The sequence below is a fragment of the Heteronotia binoei genome, chromosome 3 (genome assembly GCF_032191835.1).
Source record: "Heteronotia binoei isolate CCM8104 ecotype False Entrance Well chromosome 3, APGP_CSIRO_Hbin_v1, whole genome shotgun sequence".
NCBI classification, from domain to species: Eukaryota; Metazoa; Chordata; class Lepidosauria; order Squamata; family Gekkonidae; genus Heteronotia; species Heteronotia binoei.
The window spans coordinates 23,502,812-23,517,800 of NC_083225.1; the positions used below are offsets into that span (position 1 = coordinate 23,502,812).

The 14,989-nt window shown below is 45.8% G+C and overlaps 1 protein-coding gene across 3 annotated transcripts in view; it reads right to left on the reverse strand.

Moving 5' to 3' along the window:
- Positions 1-10,695, reverse strand: part of TBC1D4 (TBC1 domain family member 4) — a 126,095-nt gene extending 115,400 nt beyond the window's left edge. For all 3 annotated transcript variants that reach the window (XM_060233586.1, XM_060233584.1, XM_060233583.1), the window contains exon 1: positions 10,400-10,695. In XM_060233586.1, the coding sequence (XP_060089569.1) occupies positions 10,400-10,459 (60 nt within the window). In that variant the 5' untranslated portion in view covers positions 10,460-10,695. The remainder of the gene's footprint in view (positions 1-10,399) is intronic.
- Between the last annotated feature and the right edge of the window lie 4,294 nt (positions 10,696-14,989).

Genomic DNA, 14,989 nt, shown 5'->3' on the forward strand with positions numbered 1-14,989 from the left:
CCATGCCGACGACTCGGCCTCCACTCAGGCGATGGACCTAGTGTCTTCCATGGCGACACTGGGACTCTCTCAATTTGTTACGACACCCACGCACCAGGCCGGGCACATGTTAGACCTGATCTTTGCGTCCGGGATTTCGGTGAACGATATTGCGGTAGAAGCGGTACCATGGTCGGATCACCTAGCCCTCAAGGCCCGTGTGGAGATGCCACCCCAACCCTGTATGGGCGGAGAGCCTATTTTGGCTCGCCCCCGGAGCCTGATGGACCCGGAACGGTTCCAAATGGCACTAGGGGATCCCTGGCCCCCTGGCGATTCCCTCGATGACCTGGTGGAGGCCTGGCAAGGCCGGCTGACCAGGGCCATCGACGAGATCGCACCTCGACGTCCTCTGCGCCCTCGCAGGAGGCTGGCCCCATGGTATACCCTGGAGCTACGCCGGCTGAAACAGGGGCTCAGACGACTAGAGAGGCAGTGGCGGCATACTCGGGACGAAGCGACGAGAACATCTTATAGAACGTTTATGAAGTCTTATGAGATGGCAGTCAAGGCTGCAAAGAAAGATTACTTTGCAGCCAAGATTGCATCTGCAGATTCGCGCCCGGCACAATTATTTAGAATAATTGGAGATCTTACTACATTGCCTCAAGGCAAACCAAATGTTAGGGAATTAGAGATTGGCTGTGAGGCTTTTGCGAAATATTTTGCAGATAAAATCACGTCGCTCCGCCAAGACCTGCCTATCACATTGGATGCAGTACGGGAACTTGAGGCTCCGCGCCTGTCTTCGGGTTTGGAGTTGGGTCGGTTTGACCCGCTCAGCCTGGAGGAAGTCGATGGAATTCTCTCCGTTGCGCGCCCAACAACTTGCGATTTGGACCCTTGCCCCTCCTGGTTGATTAAAGCTTGCCAGAGGGAGCTTAGATGTCCTTTACGGGACATAATAAATAGATCCCTCTCGGAGGGGCGTTTCCCATCACCTCTGAAAGAGGCTTTGGTCCGCCCCCTCTTGAAAAAATGCACAGCAGATCCGGCCGAATTGGCAAATTACCGACCGGTTTCTAATTTACCGTTTTTAGGTAAAATTATTGAGAGGGCAGTGGCGCTGCAACTACAGGGTTTTCTGGATGACGCTTCCATCCTAGACCCTTGCCAGTCCGGCTTTCGCCCGGGCCACGGGACGGAGACAGTGCTGGTCGCCTTGGCAGATGACCTCCACCGGCAACTGGATCGAGGAGGCGGGGCGGTGCTGATGCTGTTAGACCTGTCGGCAGCGTTCGACACGGTCGACCACCGGCTACTGACCCGCCGCCTCGCCGACATAGGGGTCAGGGGGCTGGCCTTACAATGGCTCTCCTCCTTCCTCAAAGGTCGGGGACAAAGGGTGGCAATCGGGGGTGAGCTTTCCCGGAGGCGCACACTAGATTGTGGGGTGCCTCAGGGAGCAGTTCTCTCCCCGATGTTATTTAACATCTACATGCGCCCCCTTGCCCAGATTGCCCGGAGTTTTGGACTGGGCTGTCATCAATATGCGGATGACACCCAGCTCTATCTGCTAATGGATGGCCGGCCTGACTGCGTTCCAGTGAACTTAGACCGGGCACTGCAGGCCGTGGCAACTTGGCTTAGGCTGAGTGGGTTGAAGCTGAACCCGACGAAGACAGAGGTCCTTTGCGTGGGGCGCGGCGCTCTGGGAAGGGAAATACCTCTCCCGGTTTTTGACGGTGCGCCGTTGAAGGCGGCGGGCCGGGTCAAGAGCCTGGGAGTCCTACTGGAGCCTTCACTATCAATGGAGGCCCAGGTAGCGGCCACTGCCAAGTCGGCATTCTTCCACCTGAAGCGGGCAAGGCAGCTGGCTCCTTTCCTGGAGCGCCGGGACCTGGCAACAGTGATCCATGCGACGGTCACCTCAAGACTAGACTACTGCAATGCCCTCTACATGGGGCTGCCTTTGTGTCGAACCCGGAAGCTGCAGCTAGTGCAGAACGCAGCGGCCAGGCTGTTATTGGGACTCCCGAAATGGGAGCATATACAGCCGGGGCTGCGTGAACTGCACTGGCTGCCAGTTACATACCGGGTCCGATACAAAGTGCTGGTTATTACCTTTAAAGCCCTATATGGCCGAGGACCTGCCTACCTGAGGGACCGTCTCTCCCCATATGAGCCCCAAAGAGCACTGAGGTCGGCAGGGAAGAACACGCTGACTATCCCTGGGCCAAAGGAGGCGAAATTACAGAGTACACGGGCACGGGCCTTCTCTGTTACAGCCCCGTGCCTTTGGAATCAACTACCGGAGGAGGTACGGGCCCTGCGGAATTTGGACCAATTCCGCAGGGCCTGTAAGACCATCCTTTTCAAGCAGGCGTTTGTAGAACTTGATAGGATGGCTGTTTAATTACCAACTATTTATCTAGTGACCCCTGCCATAATACAAGTGTACAGATAACATCAGGAAGATCACCGCCGTTTAAACTATGGAATGATCCAGACATTTGGAACTGGTTTTAGATTGTTGTTTTAAATCAATGTATAACTTAAATGTTGTTTTAAATTACCTTATATTGTATATTTTATATTGTATAATTTCATCGAACTCTTGTCAGCCGCCCTGAGCCTGCCTAGGCGGGGAGGGCGGGATATAAATAAAATTTATTATTATTATTATTATTATTATTATTCACTTGGACCGATTCCCCACTAACCTGATGCCGCTCTCACTCTCCTCTTCTCTGGTGGGCTTCCATCTGATTTCACACTATCTGCTCTGGGGATGCAACTAACTTCACCTTTTTCGCGCGGCAAACAAGATCCCCTAAAACCGGTTTCTCTTTGCCGCACAAAAAAGGCAGAGCGAGTTGCAGTCTTGGGGCAGATAGTGTGAAATCCGACAGAAGCACCGCAGAGAAGGGGAGCGTGAGAGCGGCATAAGGCTAGTGGGAAATCGGTCTGTATTTCATTCCTTCACTTCACTGATACCCAGTCATCCTCCCCAGTGGGGATCCAAAATGGCTTACATCAGGGGTGTCGAACTCATTTGTTATGGGGGCTGGTTCTGACATAAATGAGACCTTGTTGGGCCGGGCCATGTCAGGATGGGTTGAGCCATGTCAGGCCGGGCCAGGTGTGTACCTATTTAAGATCAGGTAGCAGAGATATAAATTTTATAAAGAACACAAATGAACAATTTTTTAAAAAGAATTTAAAACATGCTTAAAACGTTAGCACTCATTGGTCTTAAAGATGCCTGCCTCGGCGGGGAGGGCAGGGTATAAATAAAAATTTACTTACTTACTTACTTTATTTCCTGGGGAAAGGAAGCTCTGGCTCTTTCCTTCCTTCCCCAGGGGACTGGGGGAGGGAGGAGCCTCAGCCAATAGAAGGAAGAAGGCTTGGCTCGGTAGCTGTGCTGTGCAATTGAGAGAGCCTGGCAAAGCAAGCTATTCCTCCCCCCCTTCCTCCTCAAAGGAGGAGCCTCAACCAATTGAGAAAATAGAGGTTTTGCTCTGTAGCTCCTGAGCAATTGAGCATGCCTTGCAAAACAAGCTGTAATGCAGGAGGAAGCAAGATATATGGAGAAGGAAGCAGATGACAGCCAGTTGATAGAAGCCCTCCGAGAGCCTGATTTGGCCCCCAAACTGCATGTCTGACACCCCCGGCTTACATCATTCTCTTCTGTTTTATCCCCACAGCAACAACAACAACCCCATGTGACAGGTTAGGATGACTGTATATGACTTGTCTATGGTCACCCAGCAAGCTTCCATGGCTGGGTAGGGATTCGAACCTGGGTCTGCCAGAGGATCCTAGCACAACACTGTAACCACTACACTGCAATTTCAGACCATTTTCATCTGCAAAGTTAAAAAAACCCTTTAATGTTAAGTATTATTGATTTTATATAGCAGGGGTGTCCAAAATGCAGCTCAAAAGCTACCTGTGGCTCTTTCACACATACGGAGTGGCTCACAAAGCCCTCACCACCCTGTCAGACAGCTTGGAGAAGGCATTTCTCTCTTTAAATCGCTTCTTCAAGCCAAGCCAGCTGGCAGCTTGAAGAATGCATTTAAAGTTGCTTTCTTTCCACCTCCACCTCCCTTTATCTATTTTCCTCCCTTCCAGCTCTCAAACATCTGACATTCATGTCTTGTGGCTCTCAAGCATCTGACACATATTCTATGTGGCTCTTACATTAAACAAGTTTGGCCATCCCTGCTACATAGGGTCAACAATACCATTTTCTCCTCAAGAAAATAAACCTCTGCACAGAGCAGATTGTTAAGTAGGCAGGGGTATTGTCACCCCTTTATTAAAAAAGTGGTGCCGTTCTTGTCTAACAGCAAACTGTGAAGTATTACCTGCTTTTCAAAAGTGATTCTGTTCCTGCCTTTAACAGGAGCCTGGCACACCTCTTATTCAGCAGACAAATGTTTGGTCTATATGCAAGTGAACCTTAGATATTGCTTCCATCAGCATTATTTTTAAAAACAAACACTTTCTCCCTTTGAAATGCAGGTCCGAAGCCAAACCACAATGTGCTTTTGGAACCCCCCCCCCCCTCAGTTTCATAAGCAGTCCATGTTGCACGTAGGGTTGGGAAATTCCTGGAGATTTGGGGTGTGGGGAGGGCAGGTTTTGGGGAGGGGAAAGGACCTCACCAGGGTACAGTGCCATACAGGTCACTCTCCAGAGCAGTCATTATGTCTGTGAGAACTTATCCCTATCCTCCAGAGATCAGCAGCAATAGCGTGAGGTCTCCAGGCCTCACCTGGAGGTTGGCAACCCTAGTTGCACAGGGCTCAAGGCCAATGCCTTTTGACAAACAGACATTCAAGATCCCCTTTAACATTCAAAGTTGCCGTTCACTGCAATCTGCTTGTGACTCACACCACAGAGAGAATCTGCTGCCGTATTTCTCAACAAGAGTCTTAAAAGCTAATGTACTGTGACATAAGTTTAAGTGGACCATAGCCCAGTTTCTTGAATGCATGCATTGGCCACTTAAGTGGGTGGGTTATCTCCTTGTAACAGCCTAGGTCTGCTCACCAGGAGGACCGGTAATCTGCAGAACTGGACCACTTGTCAAGCATGTTGTTTCTTAGTATAACTATATTTGCAACTGTTGTTCTAATGTACTGCACATCAAAGCCATATAAACTATTCCTTAGTTCTCACTAGTAGCAAATGCAGGAATGTCCTCTTTGAAGATAAGGTCTCCTGGGATACTTTCCCAGGGTTAAACCTGGACCCAGGATGTTGCTAAACCACAAGAACAGATAAAGTAGCCGGAGTGTTAGTTTCACACGCCTGTGTTAGAATTCCTAAAATGCCTTTGATGTGCCCCTTAAAGTTAGTATTCTAGAGTTACACTGTATCACTTCCAATCTGGTGCCTACCCGAGCACAATGGATTATCAATAAACTAAGACTTTGTTTCAAAATAAACGCTTGGTTATTTTGAGATCTGATGCTTGACACCACTCCTGGCTACAATGGATATTTATACACAGCAGAGAGGCCACCGCTACCCAGCTTTGCACAAGAACATCAGATTTTTTGGGGTGGCGGGGTTAACCCCTCCATGCCAAGGGGTTTCTTAACCCCTCCAGTAGTGCCCTTCCATGCCAAGAATAATGCCTGTGCATGCACAGATAGCACAGAAATGCAATTCAAAGAGCATATTGGGCTGTCCTAACCAATACTCCCTCTAAACCAGAGGTGGCCAAACTGTGGCTCAGGAACCACATGTGGCTCTTTCACACAAATTGTGTGGCTCTTGAAGCCCCCACCACCCCGTTGGCTGGCCTAGAGAAGGCATTTGTCTCTTTAAATCACTTCTCCAAGTCAAGCCAGCTGGCGGCTCGGAGAATGCATTTAAAATTAAAGTTGCTTTCTTTCCACCTCTCCCTCCCTCCATTTCCTTCCTTCCTTGCAGCTCTCGAACATCTGATATTTATAATATGCAGCCCTTACGTTAAGCAAGTTTGGCCGCCCCTGCTCTGAACTGTGGAGTCCTGTAAGCAAAAATTCTATTTCATGAGCTACTGGGATTAAAGTTGTGAGCTAGTGCAGAAATTAGTTTGCTCTGGAGCCATTCTTCCTGAGCTAAGACCAAAGTGTGTGATCCAGAAGCTAAAAAATTGTGAGCTAGCTCACACTAATTCAGCTCAGAGGGAACACTGGTCCTAACAAACCAAAATGGCACTTGGAGGTGGAGAACCAGCGGTCAAAGCTGATGTAAACAACCAAACTGTGGGAGGGAGAAGAAGCAGAGTTGCACAGGAGAGAGGAAAAAAGATATCACATAGATTACACCCCATGCATGGAAAACAATTATAGCACAAGAGAGGGACAGCTATTTTCCACAGCAAGAGAATTGCTCTCTCATTTCACAACCAAGTCCCACAACACCTAAATTCCCTAATCAATCCAGGAACATTGAAATGTTAAGTACAGTACAAGGCTGCTACAGAATGGGCACTGAGATGTTCTACTGCTGTTTTCCAGACTTTGTCATTTTTTAAATGTTTGATTTATGATCCATTGTATCCTGTTTTTGCTGTAACAAAGCTGCCCGTCTAACATTTCTGCATGCTTGAATGCTGTAAAAGGAAGAGATTCAGTAAAAAAAAGTGACAACTTTGAATAGGAAAATACCAGGAACAGGGAGAATTCTTTCAGTTGTTCGGAATTCTAGCAGGAGCTCCTTTGCATATTAGGCCACATCCCTCTGATGTAGCCAATCTTCCAAGAGCTCCCAAGGCTCTTTTTTGTAAGCTCTTGGAGGATTGGCTACATCAGGATGTGTGGCCTAATATGCAAAGGAGCTCCTGCTAGAATGCCACCCCTGTGTTTAGTACTTATGGTATTTTTTTGGGGGGGGGAGACAAACCTTGTAGATATATGTAAAAAGAACTCCAGTTCCTTTACTGCTCCCACTTTGAAGTGCACACCCTTCCAAAACATGGGCAGTATTGGTACATAAGATTCCAGCACACACTTCCCAGCATCCTCTATTTCTTACCAGCTGTCCCAGCACTATAAGATGCATTGTCTTAACACCAAGACATCCCTTGGGGGTTGTGAAATAGCATCTACTTTTGCACTCCAGGCCTCAGGAAAAAAAAGAAAAGAACTCTGAAGTTGCATGGATTAAATTCATCACCATCTATTTCGGTCTCCTGATTTCATGTTCAGGGAAATAATGAGATCCTTCAGCTTGCAGCTTGAGGTCTTTCCTCTGTCATTACTGATTTCAACTGAGCCACCAACCTGTTTATCGGTGGAGGACTGCTGGAAGGGGGTGGTAATTACAACTTTGGGTGGGGGGGGGTGTATTCCACAAGGGAAGACTGCAGTGAATTATGTTTCTAGCTTTCCTCTTTGACTGAGCAACTGGTAGCAGTGCACCTTTCAGACTGCTGATCCATCTCAGCCTGGCTTCAGGCCAAGCCATTTGGTAGGCTACGCATATTTTAAATAATTAAGGAAGCACACAGGTCTACTGATTCAGCCTGCCCGACTCACTTCGAACTGTTCCTCATCTAAAAAACACCTCGAAGGTTTCTATAACAGAGGGGTAGGATCTAAATCTTTCAAATAAACCGCACAAGATTTAAAACTGTACCCTATCACCTCGTCTGAAGAAGTATGAATGCATACGGAAGCTTACATTCTGAATACAAATTTGTTGGACTTAAGGGTTCCACTTGACTCCTACTTTGTTCTAATGTTTAAAACAGACCCTTCATGCAAATAGTTCCAAGCCGTGAGTCTGTCAGAGCACAGGATTAAACAGTATTACCTAGTTCGATCAACCAGTTCCAGTTACTGTCTAAAGCAGAGTGGGCAAACTTGCTTAACGTATGAGCCGCATAGAATAAACATTAGAGGGAAGGCGGGAGGGAGAGGTAGAAAGAAAGAATGCAACATTAAATGCATTCTCCAAGCTGATGGGGTGGTGAGGGTTTCACGAGCCAAACAATATGTGTGAAAGAGCCACATGTGGCTCCTGAGCTGTAGTTTGGCCACCTCTGGTCTAAAGCGTTATAATAATGCATGTGATTAAAAACTGAAAATACCGCCTACGATAATACGTGTGCAAAGTGCCATCAAGTCCAAAACAGCGTAGAGTGACCTTGCAGAGTTTTGAAGACAAAAGACATTCAGAGTTGGCTTGCCATTGGCTGCCTCTGCATAGCAACCCAGGACTTCCTTGGTGGTCTCTCATCCAATTACCAACCAGGGTGGACCCTAGTGGGCAGCCATGTTGGTTTGAAGCAGTAAAACAAAGCAGGAGTCAAGTTCACCTTTAAGACCAACAAAGTTTTATTCAGGATGTAAGCTTTCCTGTGCTCTAAGCACACTTCATCAGACGAGCAATCAGGTACATTGAGCAGAGCTACATACAGAGAGCCAGTTTGTATGTGGTGCTTGCACAGGCGACTACCTTTACCTTTTAGATAGATTCAAGGAGGATAAGTCTATCAAAGGCTACGGGGAACCTCCACGTTCAGAAACACTAATTATCTGAATTCCAGAGGCAGGAGGCAACATCAGGGGAAGGTTTCAGTCTCTATGCCCTGTTGTTGGCCATCCAGAGGAATTAGCTGGCCACTGGGTGAGACAAGAGGCAGGACTAAATGGGATACTGGTCTGATCCAGCAGGGCTGTTCTTAAGTTCTGTGTTCTTGTGCCTCTGAGAGTGTCCTGATCGAGTCTATCGATGGCTACTAGCAATGGTGACTGAGGGGAACCTCCAGAGGCACTAATCCTCTGAATCCCAGAGCCAGAAGGCAACACCAGGGGAAGGCCTCGGCCTCCATGCCCTGTTGTTGGCCCTCCAGGGGAACTGGCTGGCCAGTGTGTGAGACAGGATGCTAGACTAGATGGACCATTTGGTCTGTTCCATCAGGGATCTTCTCATGTCCTGGCATTTTCAATTAGATCTGCTTGGGCAGACAACCTTCCCTGAAAGACAACTAAACGACACTCTCAAGATACAGGAGAACATCTGGCATATTCTAAGGTACATTCCTATGCCACACAGTGAGGCCCAATATGCCTTAACATGGTCTGTGCCCCCATTGCATGGCTCCCAGAACCTCCAGAAGTCCTATAGCAACAGTCCCTTGACAAAGAAGTCAATGTGAGAACATCTCCCATGCTGGAAGTTAGTAGTTTAGAAAAACTAGAAGTTATTATACATTGGGGGGGGGGGGAGGAATCCTCTATGATGGGTGAAACCGATTCTGAAGATTTCTACTGGCTTCCTATTAACATATTTTATAAACCAGTTTGGTGTAGTGGCTAAGTGTGCAGACTCTTACCTGAAAGAACCGGGTTTGAGTCACCACTTCTGCACATGCACCTACTGGAATGGCCTTGGGTCAGCCATAACTCTAGCAGAGGTTGTCCTTGAAAGGGCAGCTGCTGTGAGAGCCCTCTCAGCCATCCACCTCACAAGGTGCCTATTGTGGGGGAGGGAGATAAAGGAGATTGTGAGCCACTCTGAGATTCGTAGTGGAGGGCGGGATATAAATTCAATATTTTCTTCTTACTTTAAACATTTTTCATCCCGCACTCTGAACTAGGATTTGATAAAGTATACCATAAGCTCTCTAACAGCAAAAAAGAGATTCTTCACTAGCACAGCAACGATATTGTACATGCAGCCAGATACAAAGGATGCATTCTTAGTACAGGAAGTAGGCGATCCAGCTGATATAAATTCTTCTTGCTAAAGAAGAAGGAACTAGCCACTACCAAACTTTCTTTGCCCACTCACCCATTCAGGAGGGAAAGAAAAACAACATTATCTGCAGCATCAGTTCCCTCCTTCCAGGGAAATGAGTAACAGTTATAAAACAATATCAACATAATCAAGATCTTAAATTACTACCCACCATATAATAATAAGCAGGGCTTTTTTGTAGCAGGAGCTCCTTTGCATATTAGGCCACACTCCTCTGTTGTAGCCAATCCTCCAAGAGCTTACAGAGCTCTTCTTACAGGGCCTACTGTAAGCTCTTGAGAGGACTAGCATCAGGAGTTCCTGCTACAAAAAATAAGGTGTTCCTGCTACAAAAAAAGACGATAATTAGCAATAACCACATGGTATCTGAAGAAGCGTGCATGCACACAAAAGTTTGTACATAGAAGAAAACTTTGTTGGTCTTAAAGGTGCCAATGGACGCAAACACAGCTACCCACCTGAAACTATCTACACAGACCACGGTATAAGAAATCAAAACATTTTATTGCAGATTGTGACAGATTCTTTGTCCCTTTTACACAAACACACACACATTCTTTGTCCCTTTTACACAAACACACACAAGCTCTACACATTAACTGTGCAAACGAAAGCAACAGTTGGAGCAACGGGTTACCTTAAGACTTACTTTAGTGAAACCTTTTCTTCGGTATCCAGCCACAAACTGGAACACAGCGTAGGCTTCCATAATAGAAAAATGAGGAGAGAAAAAGCCAGTTGTTCAAGCTATTGCTAAGCTATTGTTCAAGGCCACTAGCCTAAATAAAATCTTAAAGGACATGAAGCTGCCAGCAAGTCTTCTGAACCTTCGGTGAATTTGCTGACCAGCTCTCACAAGGTGAGGCTATTGACCTAAGCAAGCTTTTCCGCCAAACTCCTGTCACTGAATGGCAAAACCAAAAAGCCCTCTGACTCTGCTCTTGTGTTTTCAGCAGTAACTTGATGTGTAAAAAGGAGCAGGAGGCATCTTTCACAGCAGGAGAGTATTGGCACCTGATGACACTTACACAGCCAGGTGCTGTTAAAGCAATCCCAACCCAATCCAGATATTTTTGTTGGCACAGAAATAAAAAGTACAGCATGGCAAATTTACATAGAGTTTCAATTATAACAACCAGTCAAACGTCAAGAAAAGGAGCTAATCTTTTGCTCCCTGATTGTTGTAGCGGCCAAAAGGTACTTTGCAACTAGGCTCGTGATATGGGAACATCGGTCAGATAGTGGAAAGAAAACTAACTTTGCCTCAGGTAATCCATAAAGGTTAGGCAGAATAGGTTCGATTATACAGTCCCGCAGTTCCCCATAAAAATTACAATGAAGTAAGACATGGGCGACCATTTCGAGGTGCCTTCAATTACATGGGCAGAATCTTTCCTGATAAGGGATGTTGGCAGACCTCCCAGGCAGTACCGCTGAAGGCAAAACATTGAGTCTTGCTAGCATAAAAGAGCGGCCTAACTGGGGTGAAGTAATCTGGGAAAAGTAGGCAGCAGGCAGCCCATAATCTGAGAAGATACCAAATGCTAAAGGGGAATAAGTTTTATGTTCAGAAGAGCAAAGGGACTGTTTCTCAATATCTAAAATCCTCTGTTTCAGGATTCTGAATGTCTGCATTTCACTTAGCATACAAAGGTTGCCCAGGGAGACACCTATGGAATGTATTTTCTTCTGGAACCGACTATGCCAATTGGGAACGAAGGAATCTGATAGCATCGTGTGGAAATACAGTGGAATCCTACTGCAGGCTTCTTTACAGATTCCTTCCGCTGAGTTCCAGATATGGGAAAGAGCAGAGAAAGGAGCACTTTTCTCTCTTTCTCAAAGTAAAGGAACTCCTGGGCTCTCAATGAAATTCATGAGCACTAGGCTTAGAACAGATAAAAGGAAGTACTTCTTCACCCAGAGAGTAATTAACGTGTTGAATTCACTGCCACGGGAAGGGGTGAAAGCTACAGGCAGCTTCAAGAGAGGATTGGATAAACATTGGTGTTTGGGTGGTCAAACCTCCTTAATGTAAGAGCAACTGAGAATAAACATCAGATGTTTGAGAGCCACAAGACATGAATATCAGATGTTTGAGAGCTGCAAAACAGAAAGGAAGGAAGGAAAATAGATGGGGAGAGAATTGTGGAAAGAAAGCAACTTTAACTTTAAGCGCATTTTCCAAGCCACCGGCTGGCTTGGCTTGGAGAAGTGATTTAAAGAGACAAATGCCTTCTCCAAGCCAGCCAATGGAGTGGTGGGGGCTTCAAGAGCCACATGATATGTGTGATGTTGTTAGCCGCCCTGAGCCTGCTTCGGCAGGGAGGGCGGGATATAAATAAAATGATTGATTGATTGATTGAAAGAGCTACATGCGGCTCCTGAGCTACAGTTTGGCCACCCCTGGTATAGATGGAACACTCTGTTTGAGGCAATGATGCTTGGTATTCTTGGTGTTTGGGGTTAACAGTGCGAGGGTTCTAGAGTTCTGGCCTCACTAGTAGACCTCCTGATGGCACCTGGTTTGAGGCCACTGTGTGACACAGAATGTTGGATTGGATGGGCCATTGGCCTGATCCAACATGGCTTCTCTTAGGTTCTTAATGAGGTCTTCTGTTTATTCAGTGTGCATTGCCTTTTCTGGTATTTATTTTCTCTTAGCAACTGGAATCTATGGTGCCTGTATCAAACCTATGTACCTATATACTTTGTGGTTAGAGCGCTGCACTACAAATGGGGGACCCGGGTACTAATTCCCATTCAAATCCATGATTTTCACTGAATGGAAACAGAGTAGGGGAAAAATAAATAGACTGCTCTGAGACATTCAACAGTGATATAAAAATTTGCTAGCTGGGTCCTTGGAACAAAGAAATCCTTCTGAGGATTGTCCCTGCATGTCAATCACTGGTTTAATGAGTATTATATATTTTAAAAATAAATTAAATTCTTACTACCAACATTATCACTAAATCATTAAATGACTTGGGTGGGATAACCAACAGGCCTGGAGAAAAACACCCTGTCCCTTTAATAGAAGTTTAATGTATGGAAATGGGCAGCTGAGGCTCTTTATGGCATGGAGCTCAAGGACATCACCTGTTATATAGCATCTCATTAAGCTAGTAAGCGTACAGGATTTTTTTTCCTGCAGGGACTACAGAATACTGAAAACAGAATTTGAGAAAACTGGAGTCGTCTTGCTTGTCTGTATTTAGACATGCATACCTAGCTAAACAAATGCCCCAGCAAGCAATTTTTCCCTATAAGCTGCAAAGTCTTGTGAGCAGAAATTCTACTTAGTGAGCTATTGGCATTAAAGTTATGAGGTACTGCATAAATTATTATGCTCTGGGGTCATCCTTCCTGAGCTGAAGACAAAAATGTCTTAAAATCTGTGAGCTAGCTCACCTAACTCAGCTTACAGGGAACACTGCCAGCAAGTCTACTGCATGCACGGAAAATTTAGTTATGGGTGCTTTTTACACATGCTAAATAATGCAGTTTCAATTCATTTCAGGGACTATTTGCAAGTCGATTTTGCCATTTCACACAGTGAAATCCAGTTGCAAAGTCCACTGAAAGTGCATTACTCAATGTGTGTGAAAATGCCCTATGTCTCCTTAAAATTCAGGAGCAGCAGTAATGCAAAAGGTGCCTGCTGCTACTTCTGCAATTTTTTAAAAAAATTCAAGTTCACATGCACACTATGACAGTGTGCGGGTGATCTACATTTTAGTGTGTATGTTCAAATACAAAATGTCAGGCCTGACCTTATATTTTGGGGGAAAAGGACAAAGGAGGGTCTTGAAAAGGGTATGGGCTGCAGAGGAAGCTAATTTGTGTACGGGGAAACAGAGGCACATATTACATTCCCAAAGAAGGCTACATTCTCAGACATTTCATTTTCAGGTCCACAGAAAGTTAAGGAGTAAAGAAGAAGAAAAAAGAGTGATGTCAAAGTCTGAGTCAAGGGGGATTGATAAATCTTTGACCATCTTTTACAAGTTCTGGATCTAAAGTTTGAAATCTCTGCAAAAGCACTGAGAAAACTATAGTTTTTATTTATTTATTCTACAGGAATTGCCTTGCTAAATTAACAACCAGATTAGAGTTGCCAATCCCCAGGTGGGGACAGGGGATCCCCCGGTTTGGAGGCCCTCCCCCCACTTCAGGGTCATCAGAAAACAGGGGGAGGGGACAGAAATGTCTGCTGGGGACTCCATTATTCCCTATGGAGACTTTTTCCCACAGAGAATAATGGAGAATTGATCCATGGATGACTGGGGCTCTGGGGGGGGGGCTGTTTTTTGAGGTAGAGGCACCATATTTTCAGTATAGCATCCAGCGCCTCTCCCCAAAATACCCCCTATGTTTCAAAAAGATTGGATCAGGGGGTCCAATTCTATGAGCCCCCAAAGAAGGTGCCCTTTGGAGTTCAATTATGCTTGTCACACCCTTGCTCCTGGCTCCACCCCCAAAGTCACCTGGCTCCATCCCCAAAGCCCCAGATATTTCTTGAATTGGACTTGGCAACCCTAAATAAGATGCATCTAGCATATTGATTCCAGTAGCAAAACACCGAATGCCCTCGGGCAGCTCACAAGGAGGTCTTGAAGTTAATTTTCTACTGTTGTTTGTCTCCAGCACTTCATATTCAGAGATTTAATGCTTCCGAATATGGAAATTCCACTTGCTGATCAAAACTAACAGCTGACAATAGAAATATGTTCCATGCTTTTGTCTATTCCTTTAACAAAACCCCCATAAATTCTAGGTTTAATCTCTCATTTCACAATAGCCCACATCTTCCTGTGGAATGAAAATGGATGGGCACTGAAAATGGATAGACTTTTCCTCAGGTCCGGAATACAAAACTGTTTGCTAACTTAGTATTTTGGCAAGCTAAACAGCATACGCCCATTGCTATTCAAGGCAAATAGCCTAGTTTTTTTAATTGTCAGGCCAAGCGTTTATTTAAGGCGCAGGATTTTTCCAAGAACAACTTTTAGGACGATACCTCTGAGGTGTTGTGTGTCATCTTGTAGCATGAAAGGGGTCTGTGAAGCACAGCACGCAACTAAATATAGCAGCTGTCACAGAATACGGTAAATACCTTCAACAGAATGATTTTACCAGAGTCTTCTTGCAGGCTGCGCTGACTGGTTTGTGCAGAGACACGTTGGGAACACGCTTTTCTCACATCTTTACGTTCCTTTTCTAATATTTAACAATT